A 17096-nucleotide genomic window follows, 5' to 3' on the forward strand; every position below is an offset into this window, starting at 1 on the left:
GAATGAAGATACAACCGTTCAAAATCTTTGGGATACAGCAAAAGCAGTCCTGAGGGGGAAATACATCGCAAGACCAGCAGCATCCGCCCCAAAACCGGAAAGAATTCAAATACAAAAGCTAACCTTGCACCTAAAGGAGCTGGAGAAGGAACAGCAACTGAAACCTTCACCCAGCAGAAGAAGACAATAAAGATTCGAGCAGAACTCAATGAGGCAGAGACCAGAAGAACTGTGGAACACATCAACAAAACCAGGAGTTGGTTCTCTGAAAGAATTAATAAGACAGAGAAACCATTAGCCAAACTTATTTAAAGAAGAGAGAGAAGACTCAAATTAATAAAATCATGAACGAGAGAGAGGAGGGAACACCTCCAACACCAAGGAAATACAAACGATTTTGAAAACGTAGTATGAGCAGCTTTACGCCAATAAATTAGGCAATCGAGAAGAAATGGGTGCATTTCTGGAAAACCACAAACTACAAAACTGCAACAGGAAGGCATAGAAAACATGAACAGGCCAATAACGAGGGAGGAAACTGAAGGAGTCATCAAAAACCTACCAAGAAACAAAAGTCCGGGGCTAGATGGCTTCCCAGGGGAATTCTATCAAACGTTTAAAGAACAAACCATACCTATTCCACTAAAGCTGTTATGAAAGATAGAAAGGGATGGAGCACTTCCAAACTCGTTGTATGATGCCAGCATCACCTTAATTGCAAAACCAGACACAGATCCCACCAAAAAGGAGAATTAAAGACCAATAGCCCTGATGAACACGGACGCAAAAATTCTCAACAAGATACTAGCCAACAGGATCCAACAATACATTAAGAAGATGATTCAGCATGACCCAGTGGGATTTATCCCCGGGATGCAAGGCTGCGTCAACACTCTTAAAGCAATCAATGTGATTCATCATATCAGCAAGAGAAGAAACCAAGAACCACATGATCCTCCCAATAGATGCAGAGAAAGCATTTGACAAAATACAGCATCCATTCCTGATCAAAAGTCTTCAGAGTGTAAGGATAGAGGGAACATTCCTCAGCATCTTAAAAGCCATCTACAAAGAGCCCACAGCAAATATCGTTCTCAATGGGGAAACACTGGGAGCCTGTCCCCGAAGATCAGGAACAAGACAGGGATGTCCACTCTCACCATTGCTATTCAACATGGTACCAGAAGTCCTAGCCTCGGCAATCAGGCAACAAAAAGAAATAAAAGACTGACTGAGAGTTGGAAGTCAAACTCTCCCTCTTTGCAGATGACATGATAATGTAGCTAGAAAACCCAAGAGACTCCACCCCAAGATTGCTAGAACTCACAGCCATTTGGCAGTGTGGCAGGATACAATATCAATGCCCAGAAAAACAGTGGCATTTCTATACACTAACAATGAGACTGAAGAAAGAGAAATGAAGGAGTCAATCCCAATTACAATTGCACCCAAATGCATAAGATAACAAGGAATATACATAACCAAAGAGGTAAAGGGTTTCTCCCCTCAAAACTACAGAACACTTCTGAAGGAAACTGAAGAAGACACAAAGAGATGGAAAAATATACCATGCTCATGGATTGGCAGAATGAATATTTGGAAAATGTCAATGTTACCCAGGGCAATTTACACACTTAATGCAATCCCTATCAACATACTATGGACTTTCTCCACAAAGTTGGAACAAATCATCTTAAGATTTCTGTGGAATCAGAAAAGACCCCAAATAGCTAGGGGAATATTAAAAAAGAAAACCAGGGCTGGGGGCATCACAATGTCAGATTTCATGTTGTACTACAAAGCTGTTGTCATCAAGACAGTGTGGTACTGGCACAAATACAGACACACAGATCAATGGAAACAGAATGGAGAATCCAGAAGTGGGCCCTCAACTCTATGCTCATATAATAGTCGACAAAGCAGGAAAGACTATCCACTGGAAAAAAGAGAGTCTCTTCAATAAATGGTGCTGGGAAAATTGGACAGCCACATGCAGAAGAATGAAACTGGACCATTCTCTTACACCATACACAAAGAAAAACTCAAAATGGATGAAAGATCTAAATGTGAGACAGGAATCCATCAGAATCCTAGAGGAGAACACAGGCAACACACTTGTTGAACTTGGCCACAGCAACTTCTTGCAAGATACATCCCTGAAGGGAAGAGAAACCAAAGCAAAAATGAATTATTGGGACTTCATCAAGGTAAGAAGCTTCTGCACAGCAAAAGAAACAGTCAACATAACAACCTACAGAATGGGAGAAGGTATTTGCAAATGACCTATCAGATAAAGGGCTAGTATCCAAGATCTATAAAGAACTTAGTAAACTCAAAGAAACAAACAATCCAATCATGATATGGGCAAAATACATGAATAGAAATTTCACAGAGGAAGACACAGACATGGCCAACAAGCACATGAGAAAATGCTCTGCATCACTGGCCATCAGGGAAGTACAAATCAAAACCACAATGAGATACCACCTCCCACCAGGGAGAATGGGCAAAAATCAACAAGGCAGGAAACAACAAATTTGGAGAGGACGTGGAGAAAGGGGAACCCTCTTGCACTGTTGCTGAGAATGTGAACTGGCACAGCCACTCTGGAGAACTGTGTGGAGGTTCCTCAAAGAGTTAACAATAGATTTGTCCTACGACCCAGCAATTGCACTGTGGGGGATTACCCCAGAGATACAGATGCAGTGAAATGCCAGGACACCTGCACCCTAACGTTTCTTGCAGCAATGTCCACAACAGACTAACTGTGGAAGGAGCCTCGGTGTCCATCGAAAGACGAATGGATAAAGAAGATGTGGTCTATGTATACAATGGAATATTACTCAGCCATTAGAAACGACAAATACCCACCATTTGCTCTGAGGTGGAGGGACCTGGAGGGTATTATGCTGAGTGAAACGTGTCAGTCTTTAAAGGACAAACATTATATGGTCTCATTCATTTGGGGAATGTAAAAATTAGTGAAAGGGAATAAAGGGAAAGTAGATAAATTGAGTGAAAATATCAGTGAGAGTGACAAAACATGAGAGACACCTAACCTTGGGAAAAGACCAAGGCGTAGTGGAAGGGGAAGCGGGCAGGGCGTTGGGGTGAGTGGGTGATGGGCACTGAGGGGGTCACTTGGCAGGATGAGCACTGGGTGTTATGGTATATGTTGACAAATTGAACTCCAATAAAAAAATTACAAATAAAATACAAAATTAAAAAATACGAAATATAACAACTATGAAGACTAAAGTTTCCCGAGATAACGTAAAATGTATCCACTGTTTGAATCTTTGAGAAAGTAAAGATCATCCTTCTGGAAATAATATTGTATACTCTACGGGCAACTTTTCCTTCCTTACGATTCTATAATGATAAATCATCTGATAAAAAAATGATAAATCATGAGTTTATTCATTTGACATGTGTCTCTATTCTAAGCTTATATTTAAAAACAGATGCATCAGAATCCAGAAAATAGTTTTTATATTTTTTAAGAATCTTGCAGCTTAAAATTTATTTTTTTCATTTAATGGATAGAGATTAAGAACCTCACTTACCTAAGAAAAAAATTCAGTTTTAATTAATGAAAAAACTAAAATGTTTATGTCCTCTCTATTCTCAAAAGATATAAAGTCGACCAAGATTATACCACACAGTAAGTTTAATTAGAAACCACAAGAAAGACAACAGCCAAAATTCAAAACTCATAATAAATCTGATTACGGCTTAAAACAGACTTCACTTTGCACTATGTATAAACACAACTCTTGCTAAATTAAATATAGGCTATCATACTTTATTAAACTTAAAAGGATAAAATTTCCTTCCCGTTCTTCATAAAAACGAGCTGTCATTCTGAAGAATCTGAGCATTTTTTGTATTGCCTTTTATTAACTTGCATTTAAAATAATTTCTACCGTATTTTATAATATACAGCATCTGTTCTACCTTAGCCTCACTATTGCTGTGTTTTTAATAATAATCTCTCTAAACTCTCCTATCTTTACATTCATCTCATCCTTATTAAATGAATTCTTACCCCACAACCCCTCCCTCATCTTCACATCCATCGAGCTATTCTTTCCAGTTGCTTTCTAATTCTTTCCTTCCATAATGACATACCTAAGATTTCTTTATTCCCACCAACCATAATAAATCTCAACCCAGTACTTACTTCTCTGTTGTTATTCCACTGTTTTCTCTTATATTCTTGAGGGCTTCCATTTCTCCCTTAGATTCTTTTCATTATAAGGATATCAAGAGGATGGTATGTGAAAAAACATGGGGGACAAAGTTCAAAACAACTTACCTTTGTAACACCAAGCATTGCTAAAGACTTTTGAGGAGTTTCAGGTGATACAAAAGCAAGAGGAGAATAGTCAGAGACACTGACTGATGGTTTACAAAGAGTTTCAGTCTTATCTTCCCTTGCAAAATTGTTGTCAGCAAATAAAGGTCTATCTTCTTGGCTCACAAGACCACATTTTGCTCCTATTTAGTGAAAAACAAAGTAAAGAGTACATGAAGATATCTGTAACTATGAATTACTAAATAACACAAAAATGGACAAAACTCAGTGAATAACACAAATCTTCAAATAGCTTACTCTTGGGTCGCTGAAAAGCAGCCATTAGCTTTCTTAAGTTTAGTTTCGGGACAGTCTAGAAAAAAATTGATAGTTTTCAGAATTACAAGTATCACATTTCGTAAAAACAATTGTAATATTCACCATTACCAAATGAACACCATTACAAAAAGAACACAGGTTTTGGAGATCATTCAAATATAGATTCAAATCTCAGTTCCGCCATTTACTAACCTACATTTTCTCATGGAGGTGAAGATTATAAGAGATTTAATAGTCCCAAAATGTTACTTTTCTTACCCCTGATTAGTATACAAAGTCTTCCTCAAAAAGTTAAATAAAAATAGAGCTATCTGGGATCCCTGGGTGGCGCAGCGGTTTAGCGCCTGCCTTTGGCCTAGGGCGCGATCCTGGAGACCCGGGATCGAATCCCATGTCGGGCTCCCGGTGCATGGAGCCTGCTTCTCCCTCTGCCTATGTCTCTGCCTCTCTCTCTCTCTCTCTCTCTCTCTCTCTCTCTGTGACTATCATAAGTAAATAAAAATTTAGGGAAAAAAATAGAGCTATCCTATGACCCAGCAATCGCAGTACTCAGTATTTATCCAAAGGATACAAACATAGTGATTTGAAAGGGTACCAGCACCCCAACGTTTAAAGCAGCAATGACCACAATAGCCAAACTACAGAAAAAGCCAGATGCCCATTGACAGATGAATGGATAAAGAAGATGCGGTGTGTGTAAATACAATGGAATATTACTCAGCCATCCTAAAGAATGAAATCTTGCCATTTGCAATAACATAGATGGGACTTAAGAGTATTATACTAAGTGAAATAAGTTAGAGAAAGACAAATACCATATGATTTCAATCCTATGTGGAATTTAAGAAACAAAATGGAGGTGCATAGCAGAAGAGAGGGAAAAATAAGATAAAAATCAGAGAGAGACAAACCGTAAGAGACTCTTAATCACAGGAAACAAACTGAGGGTTGTTGGAGGGGAGAGGGTTGGGCAATGGGGTAATTGGGTGATGGGCATTAAGGAGGGCCCTTGAAGCACTGGGTGATGTATGCAACTGATGGATCACTGAATTCTACCTCTGAAACTAATAATACGCTATATGTTAATTAATTTGAATTAAACAATTTTAAAAAGGGGATCCCTGGGTACCTCAGTGGTTTAGCGCCTGCCTTTGGCCCAGGGTGTGATTCCTGGAGACCCGGGATCGAGTCCCATGTCAGGCTCCCTGTATGGAGCCTGCTTCTCCCTCTGCCTGTGTCTCTCTCTGCCTCTCTCTCCCTATGTCTATCATGAATAAATAAAAAAACTTAAAAAAAATTTTTTAAATACTTTCTTTACCAAAATGTCGTACAATAAAAATTTATCACTAGGTAATTTAAATTCAAAAAACTAACAATAAGGGCAGCCCTGGTGGCGCAGCAGTTTCGCACCGCCTGCAGCCCAGCGCGTGATCCTGGGGACCCTGGATCGAGTCCCACATCAGGCTCTCTGTATGATGCCTCCTTCTCCCTCTGCCTGTGTCTCTGCCTCTCTCTCTGTCTCTATGAATAAATAAATAAAATCTTTAAAAAAAAACTAACAATAAGAAATGTCATTATTGGGACGCCTGTGTGGCTCAGTGGTTGAGCATGTGCCTTCGGCTCAGGGTGTGATCCCAGAGTCCCACATCAGGCTCCCTGCATGGAGCCCGCTTCTCCTCCCTCTGCCTCTGTCTCTACCTCTCTCATGAATAAATTAATACAATATTTTTAAAAATTAATTATTTTATTATATTTAAATTTTTTAAAATGTGTTTGCATTATTTATAATTGCATGACGATCTCTTATAAGAGAAAATACTAAAATTTAGTTTTTAGTAGTATTTATTTGGGCAAGTTGGCATTACAAACAGTTTAAGTTGCTTTTGTTTGTCAAAATGCTAAGGACAAATGATTGTCTAACATCAGCTCCTTCCAGGAAAGTGAGAAAAATAATAAGGCTTGTGGGGTAATGATTCAGGAATGAAAACCACAGACACACACAGACAACAGAAAGGCATAATCAAAAATATTGACAATAAACATAGAAAGAGATGGACTGAGAGAACAGACACTAAAGAAACGTGTTTTGTTTTTTTTTCCCCCATGTAAGGAAAACTTAGGGTACGGGAAAGTCATGTACAAAAAAATGCAGGGGGGACAGCCATGTGGCTCAGTGGTTGAGTGTCTGCATTCGGCCTAGGGCGAGATCCTGGAGCCCCAGGATCGAGTCCCATGTCAGGCTCCCTGTATGGAGCCTGCTTCTCCCTCTGCCTGTGTCTCTACCTCTCTCTCTCTCTCTCTCTCTCTCTCTCTCTCTCCCTCTGTGTCTGTCATGAATAAATAAAACCTTTAAAAAACGCAGGAAGAAGAAGAAAAAAAGTAAAACATAAGATGTGACCAATCAAGCATGAGCTTAAGGCAGGGAAAAATGTAAGTTAAAAAAGGCCTGTGGAAAAAATGGTCAGGTTAGTATTAACTTATTAGTTAATACTAATTAATTATTAATTAGTATTAATACTAACCTGACCATTTTTTCCACTGGCCTCACTCTGTGTGTGTGTGTGTGTGTGTGTGTGTGTGTGTGTGTGTGTATGTATGTATAGTGAGGAATATACAATGAACAGCCGCCTATTTTATATATACATATAACATTTATATAATAGATATATTTATAAAATGTAATTGAAAAAAGATTAAGAGACTTTTGTTAATACTATATCCCTAATAATACTGACTTTTCTTACTCTACAGTTGTTTATAAATATTGTAAATAAGGAATTTAGTTTTGGGATGCCTGGGTGGCTCAGTGGTTGAGTGTCTGCATTCGGCTCAGGGCATGATCCTGGAGTCTCGGGATCGAGTCCCACACCACTGTGTGTGTCCCTCTAAATAAAAAATAAAATCTAAAAAGTAAGAATTTACTTTTTTCACCATAAAGTAAATTCTTCAGATAGTGGTCATCTCTCACAACCAGGAAGGTATAAATTATCACTAGAGAGAGAAAAAAATTGAAAAAGAAATGTTTCAAACACATCAACTTTCCATGTGGAATAAGAACTGGTAATGAGAATTCTAAGAAGAAATGTATACCTTGAAAGCCTGTATCTAATGTAATATAGATGGGGTTAAAAAAACAAAAGGTGAGGAATTTTTATCTAAAATTCTAAGTTGACAATTGAAGGATACTAAAAAACATAACATTCTTTCTTACTTTTTTCTTTATTTCCTCAACATAATTCATTTGAGCTTGTAAATCCTAAATGGGAAAAGGAAATATAAATTTGAACTTTACTTTTAAATGTATATATTTATGACATATTATGCATAATACTTATAACATTCCATTTTACAGAATTCCATCTGTCTGCTCACTTATTCACATTCGAAAAATATTAAATTGCTTCTTCCAAGCAAGATATTATTTTAGGTATTCCAGGAGAAGCACGACTGTTTCCTAACATAATCTACTACCTTATAATGAAGCAGGGTCTTTAAAATGAATATGTAAATAATTATAAAATATCTAAAATTTTAAATTTGAACATCGGACACAAGGACTATGAGTAGATATTTTTAGCACTTTACTATAAAAGAATTCTGAGAATGGACATTTTACCATGGGGTTAGGAAGAGCCTCCCTTCTAGAGCTGATTATTGTTTTAGGCAATACTTGTATTCTTCACTTAGATAAAGAGTGTTAACTATACTCTTAATGGAATAATTTCAAAAACACAGTGGAATACCATAGCAATATAAATTGTGAGAAACAATCCCTGATTTTCCACAATTTCTATTATTTTAGTCTAAATGTAACAAAAAGGATAGAAATAGAGAACCGAGTCCTCTTTGGTAAAACTATATGCTAACAAGATAAAAAAAAAATGTCCAACAAAGAAAAGTATCCAAGAAAAAAAACCTACAATAATTGGATCCACTAAAGATTTCAGTTAGGCATGAGTATTATAAAAGTCATGATAACAATAAATAAATTAATTCATAAAATGAATCAATAAATTAATTGTTAGTATAATTTAAAAATCACAACAGTAAGAATTCTGATCCCTAACCGAATGTCATGTTCCCTCCAACATGGGAAAGCTTTTCCCAATAAAAGTTTGCTGTCATTATATATGTTCCTACCTATTTTTTCTGCCGATTTACCAAAGTAAAAAAAAAAAAAAATTCAACTTTCCATATGTCTCTAAAACGTACTACCAACCTTCCATTACAAACATAAAATGACATCATATAAGTTAAACTTTATCCCAAAGATGGTAGTAGGAGATGAAGAGGGACACTATATCATAATAAAGGATCTCTCCAAAAAGAGGACCTAACAATCATGAATATGTATGACCCAAATGCAGGAGCTGCCAAGTATAACAAAAATTAATAACCAAAGTTAGGACATACTTAGATAATAATACACATATACTTGGTGCCTTCAATCTAGTGCTTTCTACACTCGATAGGTCTTCTACGGACAAATCTCCAAAGAAATAAGTGCTTTAAATGATACACTGGACCAGATGGATTTCACAGATATTTACAGAACTTGACATCCAGACGCAACTGAATACACATTCTTCTAAAGTGCACATGGAACTTTCTCCAGAATAGGCCACATACTGGGTCACAAATCAGGTCTTAACCGATACCAAAAGACTGGGATTGTCCCCTACATATTTTCAGACCATAATGCTTTGAAATTAGAACTAAACCACAAGAAGAAATATGGAAGGATTTCAAACACGTGAGAGGAAATGACCATCCTGCTAAACGATGAAAGGGTCAACCAGGAAAATAGAGTAGAATTAAAAAGATTCCTGGACACTAATGAGAATGAAGATACAACCGTTCAAAATCTTTGGGATACAGCAAAAGCAGTCCTGAGGGGGAAATACATCGCAAGACCAGCAGCATCCGCCCCAAAACCGGAAAGAACTCAAATACAAAAGCTAACCTTGCACCTAAAGGAGCTGGAGAAGGAACAGCAACTGAAACCTTCACCCAGCAGAAGACAATAAAGATTCGAGCAGAACTCAATGAGGCAGAGACCAGAAGAACTGTGGAACACATCAACAAAACCAGGAGTTGGTTCTCTGAAAGAATTAATAAGACAGAGAAACCATTAGCCAAACTTATTTAAAAGAGGAGAGAGAAGACTCAAATTAATAAAATCATGAACGAGAGAGAGGAGGGAACACCTCCAACACCAAGGAAATACAAACGATTTTGAAAACGTAGTATGAGCAGCTTTACGCCAATAAATTAGGCAATCGAGAAGAAATGGGTGCATTTCTGGAAAACCACAAACTACAAAACTGCAACAGGAAGGCATAGAAAACATGAACAGGCCAATAACGAGGGAGGAAACTGAAGGAGTCATCAAAAACCTACCAAGAAACAAAAGTCCGAGGCTAGATGGCTTCCCAGGGGAATTCTATCAAACGTTTAAAGAACAAACCATACCTATTCCACTAAAGCTGTTATGAAAGATAGAAAGGGATGGAGCACTTCCAAACTCGTTGTATGATGCCAGCATCACCTTAATTGCAAAACCAGACACAGATCCCACCAAAAAGGAGAATTAAAGACCAATAGCCCTGATGAACACGGACGCAAAAATTCTCAACAAGATACTAGCCAACAGGATCCAACAATACATTAAGAAGATGATTCAGCATGACCCAGTGGGATTTATCCCCGGGATGCAAGGCTGCGTCAACACTCTTAAAGCAATCAATGTGATTCATCATATCAGCAAGAGAAAAAACCAAGGACCACATGATCCTCCCAATAGATGCAGAGAAAGCATTTGACAAAATACAGCATCCATTCCTGATCAAAAGTCTTCAGGGTGTAGGGATAGAGGGAACATTCCTCGGCATCTTAAAAGCCATCTACGAAAAGCCCACAGTAAATATCGTTCTCAATGGGGAAACGCTGGGAGCCTGTCCCCGAAGATCAGGAACAAGACAGGGATGTCCACTCTCACCACTGCTATTCAACATAGTACTAGAAATCCTAGCCTCAGCAATCAGGCAACAAAAAGAAACAAAAGGCATTCATTCAAACTGGCAACGAGGAAGTCAAACTCTCCCTCTTTGCAGATGACATGATACTGTGCATAGAAAACCCAAAAGAGGGCAGCCTGGGTGGCTCAGCGGTTTAGCGCCTTCTTTGGCCCAGCACCTGATCCTGGGGACCCGGGATCGAGTCCCCCGTCGGGCTCCCTCCGTGGAGCCTGCTTCTCCCTCTGCCTGTGTCTCTGCCTCTCTCTCTCTCACTGTATCTCATAAATACATAAAATTTTTAGAAAAAAGAAACAAAAAGAAAACCCAAAAGACTCCACCCCAAGATTGCTAGAACTCATACAGCAATTCGGCATTGTAGCACGATATAAAGTCAATGCCCAGAAATCAGGGGCATTTCTATACACGAACAATGAGACTGAAGAAAGAGAAATTAAGGAGTCAATCTCAATTACAATTGCACCCAGAAGCATAAGATACCTAGGAATATACATAACCAAAGAGGTAAAGTGTCTCCACCCTCAAAACTACAGAACACTTCTGAAGGAAATTGAGGAAGACACAAAGAGATGGAAAAATATGCCATGCTCATGGATTGGAAAAATTTCAATGCTACCCAGGGCAATTTACACATTTAATGCAATCCCTATCAACATACTATGGACCTTCTTCAGAGAGTTGGAACAAATCATCTTAAGATTTGTGTGGAATCAGAAAATACCCCAAATAGCTAGGGGAATATTTTTTTTTATGATAGTCACAGAGAGAGAGAGAGGCAGAGACACAGGCAGAGGGAGAAGCAGGCTCCATGCACCGGGAGCCCGATGTGGGATTCGATCCCGGGTCTCCAGGATCACGCCCTGGGCCAAAGGCAGGCGCCAAACTGCTTCGCCACCCAGGGATCCCTAGCTAGGGGAATATTAAAAAAGAAAACCAGAGCTGGGGGCATCACAATGCCAGATTTCAGGTTGTACTACAAAGCTGTGGTCATCAAGACAGTGTGGTACTGGCACAAATACAGACACATAGATCAATGGAACAGAATGCAGAATCCGGAAGTGGACTCTCAACCTTATGGTTAACTAATATTCGACAAAGCAGGAAAGACTATCCACTGGAAAAAAGACAGTCTCTTCAATAAATGGTGCTGGGAAAATTGGACAGCCACATGCAGAAGAATGAAACTGGACCACTTTTTTACACCATACACAAAGATAAACTCGAAATGGATGAAAGATCTAAATGTGAGACAGGAATCCATCAGAAATCTAGAGGAGAACACAGGCAACACACTTTTTGACATAACATAACAACCTACAGAATGGGAGAAGGTATTTGCAAATGACCTATCAGATAAAGGGCTAGTATCCAAGATCTATAAAGAACTTAGTAAACTCAACAGCAAAGAAACAAACAATCCAATCATGATATGGGCAAAAGACATGAACAGAAATTTCACAGAGGAAGACACAGACATGTCCAACAAGCACATGAGAAAATGCTCCACATCACTGGCCATCAGGGAAATACAAATCAAACCAGAATGAGGTATCACCTTCCACCAGTGAGAATGGGGAAAATTAACAAGGCAGGAAACAACAAATTTGGAGAGGATGTGGAGAAAGGGGAACCCTCTTACACTATTGGTAGCAATCTGAACGGGAACAGCCACCCTGGAAAACTGTGTGGAGGTTCCTCAAAGAGTTAACAATAGAATTGCCCTATGACCCAGCAATTGCACCACTGAGGATTTACCCAAAGATACAGATGCAGTGAAACGCCAGGACACCTGCACCCTGATGTTTCTAGCAGCAATGTCCACAATAGCCAAACTGTGGAAGGAGCCTCCGTGTCCATCGAAAGATGAATGGATAAAGAAGATGTGGTCTATGTGTACAATGGAATATTACTCAGCCATTAAAAATGACAAATACCCACCATTTGCTTTGACGTGGATGGAGCTGGAGGGTATTATGCTGACTGAAATAAGTCAATTTGAGAAGGACAAACATTATATGTTCTCATTCATTTGGGGAATATAAGAATTAGTGAAAGGGAATATAGGGAGAGGAGAAAAAATGAGTGAAAATATCAGTGAGAGTGACAGAATATGAGAGACACCTAACGCTGGGAAATGAATAAGGGGTAGTGGAAAGGGAGGTGGGGGGCGTTGGGGTGACTGGGTGATGGGCACTGAGGGAGTCACTTGGCGGTATGAGCATTGGGTGTTATGCTAAATGTTGGCAAATTGAACTCCAATAAAAAAAAAGTTAAAAAAACATAAAATGACAGGAGGCAAGCCACTTTGTATTTTAAGAGTAAATAATACACAACACTAAACTCAGAGCAGGAAAATTAATTTTACAAGAGAGTACTTTACCTTGGTACCAGAACTTAAGTCTTCATGTTTTGAAGGCCTTGAATCATCAGTATCAGCTTTGCGGGTAAGACTTTACAGCAAAAATAGAAAACAAAGACAAGTTCATTTTTTTAAAAGAAAAATCGAGGAAAAGGTCAGCTGTTTATTAATGAAGTTTCTTGAAATACGAAAATTTAGCTTCGTTTTGGTTAAGCTTTTACTTTTAATTCCAGTATCCTTAACATACAGTGTTACATTAGTTTCATATATACAATATAATGATTTGGTAATTCCATACATCACCAGGTGCTCATCATGACTAGTGCATTCCTTAATTCCCATCTCCTATTTCACCCATCCTCCTACCAACATCCCCCCTGGTAACCATCAGTTTGTTCTCTATAGCAGTCTTCTTCTTGGTAAATCTATCTTTTCTGTCTCCTTCGCTCATTTTTATTTTGTTTCTACATGTTACTTAGGAGTGAAATCATATTTGTCTTTCTCTGACTTACACTGCTTAGCATAATACACTCTAGCCCTCACCGTGCAAATGACAAGATGTCATTCTTTTCAATGGCTGCAGAATATTCCATTGTGTGTGTGTGTATATTGGTGTGTGTGTGTGTATATATATATATGTGTGTGTATATATATAAACATATACACACCACTTTTTATTCACTAATCCATCAACAAGCATACTTAGGCTGACGATTTCAAATAATGCTGTAGTAAAAACATGAGGTGCATGCATCCCTTTGAATTGGTGGGTTTGTCATATCTGGGTAAATACGCAGGAGTGCAACTCTTGGATTGTTAGTAGTTCTGTTTTTGACTTTTTAAGGAACCTCCATATGGTTTCCCATGGTGGCTGTCCCAGTTTGCACTTCCACCAAAAGTGCAACAGGGTTCCTTTTTCTCCACATCCTCACCTACACTTGTTTCTTGTGGTTTTGATTTTAGCCATTCTACAGGTGTGCAGCGCTATCTCATTGTAGTTTTGATTTGCATTTCCCTGATGACGTGTGATGCTGATCATCATTTTATATGTCTGTTGGCCAACTGGACATCTTCTTTGGAAAAATGTCTGATATATTCTGATCATTCTTGACCTGGATTGTGTTTTGGGTGTTGAGATGTATCAGTTCTTTATATTCTTATACTATCCTTTATCAGATATGTCATATGCAAATGTCTTCTCCCATTCTGCAAGGTTGCCTTTTAGTTTTGTGGATTGATTCCTTCACTGCAAAAGCTTTTGATTTTGATGTAGCCCCAACAGTTTATTTTGCTTTTATTGCTCTTGCCTCGGGAGACATTAAAAAAAAAAAAAAAAAAAACAAGCCTGGCTACAGCTAATACCAGAGAGATCATTGTCTGTGCTCTCTTCAAGGATAAAATGGTTTCATGTGATATATTTATATCTTTAAACCATTTTGAATTTATTTTTGTAAATGGTGAAAGAAAGTGGTCCTGTTTCAATCTTTTATATACCCATTCAGTTTTCCTAGCATCATTTATTGAAGAGACTGCCTTTTCAAACCATTGGATATTCTTTCTTCCTTTGTCAAAGATTAATTAACCATATCATTATAGTTTATTTCTGGATTTTCTATACTATTCTACTGATTTTTGTATCCATTTAATGCCAATACTATGCTGTTTTGATTACTACAGCTTTGTAATATAACTTGAAATCTAGCATAGAGATATCTCCAGTTATGTTTTTCTTTTTCCAATATTGCTTTGGCTATTTGAGGTCTTCAGTGGTTCCATATAAATTTAGGGTTGTTTGCTCTAATTCTGTGAAACATGTCGATGGATTTTAGTAGGCATTGCACTAAATTTGTAGATTGCTTTGGGTGCTATACACAGTTTAACAATAGGTGCTCTTCCAATCTATGAGATGGAATTCTTTCCACATCTTTGTGTCATCCTCAATTGCTTTCACCAATGTTTTCAGAATGCAGGTCTTTCAAAATTTGGCCTCTGTGTTATTTTTTTTAAGATGTTATTTATTTATTTATTTATTTATTTATTTATTTATTTATTTATTTGAGAGAGAGCGAGAGCACAGTAGGCAGAGAGGCAGGTGGAGGGAGGGGAAAGAAGCAGGGCCCCTGCTGAGCAGAGAGCCCTATATGTGGCTCTATCTCAGTACCCTGACATCATGACCCAAGCCCAAGGCAGTCGCTTAACCGACTGAGCCAGCCAGAGGCCCCTTGGCCTCTGTTTTTAAAAAGGGTTTAGTTATCTACTTTCCTTTCACCTCTCCTAACCTGTGAAATGCCCAGTAAAGGCCCATTTTTAGTTCCCATAACTAAGTGTGACAGGTAAGGAATTCTCTGAAATATCTGACAGCTAACTGAACAAAAGTTAACCACCATGAATTATCACCTTCCACCTGTCAGAATGGCTAGATAAAAAACACACACACAAAAATATTGGTGAGGATGCAGAGAATAAGGAATACTCGTGAGCTGGTGATGGGGTAGCCACTGTAAAAAACAAAATGGAGTTTCCTTGAAGAAGTACAAATAGAAATACCACATGATCCAGTAATCCACTACTGGGTACTTACTTACCCCCCAAAAAAGAAAACACTAATTTGAAAAGACATATGTACCCCAACGTTTATTGCAGCATTATTTACAACAGCCAAGATATGAAAGTAACCCGTGTCCATCAACAGATGTATAACACACACACACACACACACACACACACACACACACACACAGCAATATTACTCAGCCATAAAAAAGAATGAAACCTTACCATTTGCAACAATGTGGATTACCTGGAGGGTATTAAGCCAAGTGAAATATGTCAGAGCAAAATAGACAAATACTATATGATTTCATTTATTTGTAGAATCGAAAAAGCAGAACAAATGAACAAACAACCAAAAAGCAGAACCGGACCCGTAAGTACAGAGAATTCTGTATTGCCAGAAGGGAAGTGGGTGGGGGACAGACAAAAATGGGTGAAGGGAAGTGGGAGTTCAGCATTCCAGTTATAGTAAGTCACAGGGATAAAAGTACAGCATAGGGAATATAGTCAATAGTATTGTAATAGCAATATGCAGTAACACATGATAGCTACACTTGTGGTAAGCATGGGGTAACAACATAGACCTGCTGAATCACTATGTTGTACACATGAAACCAACATAACGTTGTGTCAACTATACTTAAATTTTGAAAAGGAACTATCTACAGATGTTAAAGAACAAATTTATATGTTATTAGTGGGAATACTATTCCTGAAGAGATTAAAAGATTAAAAACTATAAACTCCAAGTTTCACAAGTCCTGCCGTATTTGCATCCACATAAACTAGCAAGACCTTAAAAATCATCAAGGGCACTCAGATACCCAAGAAGAGAGACTTCTATAAAAATACTCCTGATATCTGTGCCTCTATTGCCCCACACACTGCCTAATATTTTCTTTTTGTGAGCTCCCACTCCTGGATTACTCCTCTGCAGGGCTCAGTGGCACTCTCCAACATTTAAGTCTTTAGCCTGCCAAGGCACAGATTCCCAAAACAAGGAAAGGCTCAAATGACCAAGAATAGGAGCCATTTCCTGCTCCTGGAGGACCAGCTAAATGGAGTCTGAGTCATCCATGCAGTCATCTCAATGTAGGCACCTTACCAACTACCCAAATGAAGCTCCGTTATTGATCTGACAGCTCGTCCTACCCCACCAAACCCTACACATACACAGGAAGGGCAGCAGAGAATTACGAAAAGAGGTGGAGTGATCACAAGACCTTGTGACCTTGGGCCATACATTTACATAGTTCAGAATCTCCATTCCCCCCATTATTTGAGAGGATCTAACCCGCCTTCTGTAAGGTGGGGTAGAAGTCGATGATATCCCATTCCTATTTGCTGTAAATACTCTTGCCAGTGGCTGAACTGATTTTAATGTTTCTCAACAGAAACTCTGAAGTAGGGCAGCTGGGTAGCCCAGCGGTTTAGTGCCACCTTCAGCCCAGGGCATGATCCTGGAGACCCAGGTTCGAGTCCCAAGTCAGGCTCCCTGCATGGAGCCTGCTTC

General features: G+C 38.6%; 1 protein-coding gene across 1 annotated transcript in view; it reads right to left on the bottom strand.

Annotated features, from left to right (window-relative positions):
- The window catches only part of LOC112912790 (uncharacterized), a 143780-nt gene that overhangs the window by 82732 nt on the left and 43952 nt on the right, over window positions 1–17096 (bottom strand). Inside the window, exons 13-15 of the mRNA XM_072742372.1 lie at window positions 13052–13121; window positions 4616–4670; window positions 4319–4500 (exon numbers count right to left, since the gene is read on the bottom strand). Of these exons, the coding sequence (XP_072598473.1) occupies window positions 4319–4500; window positions 4616–4670; window positions 13052–13121 (307 nt within the window). The remainder of the gene's footprint in view (window positions 1–4318; window positions 4501–4615; window positions 4671–13051; window positions 13122–17096) is intronic.

The sequence above is a fragment of the Vulpes vulpes genome, chromosome 2 (genome assembly GCF_048418805.1).
Source record: "Vulpes vulpes isolate BD-2025 chromosome 2, VulVul3, whole genome shotgun sequence".
NCBI lineage: Eukaryota > Metazoa > Chordata > Mammalia > Carnivora > Canidae > Vulpes > Vulpes vulpes.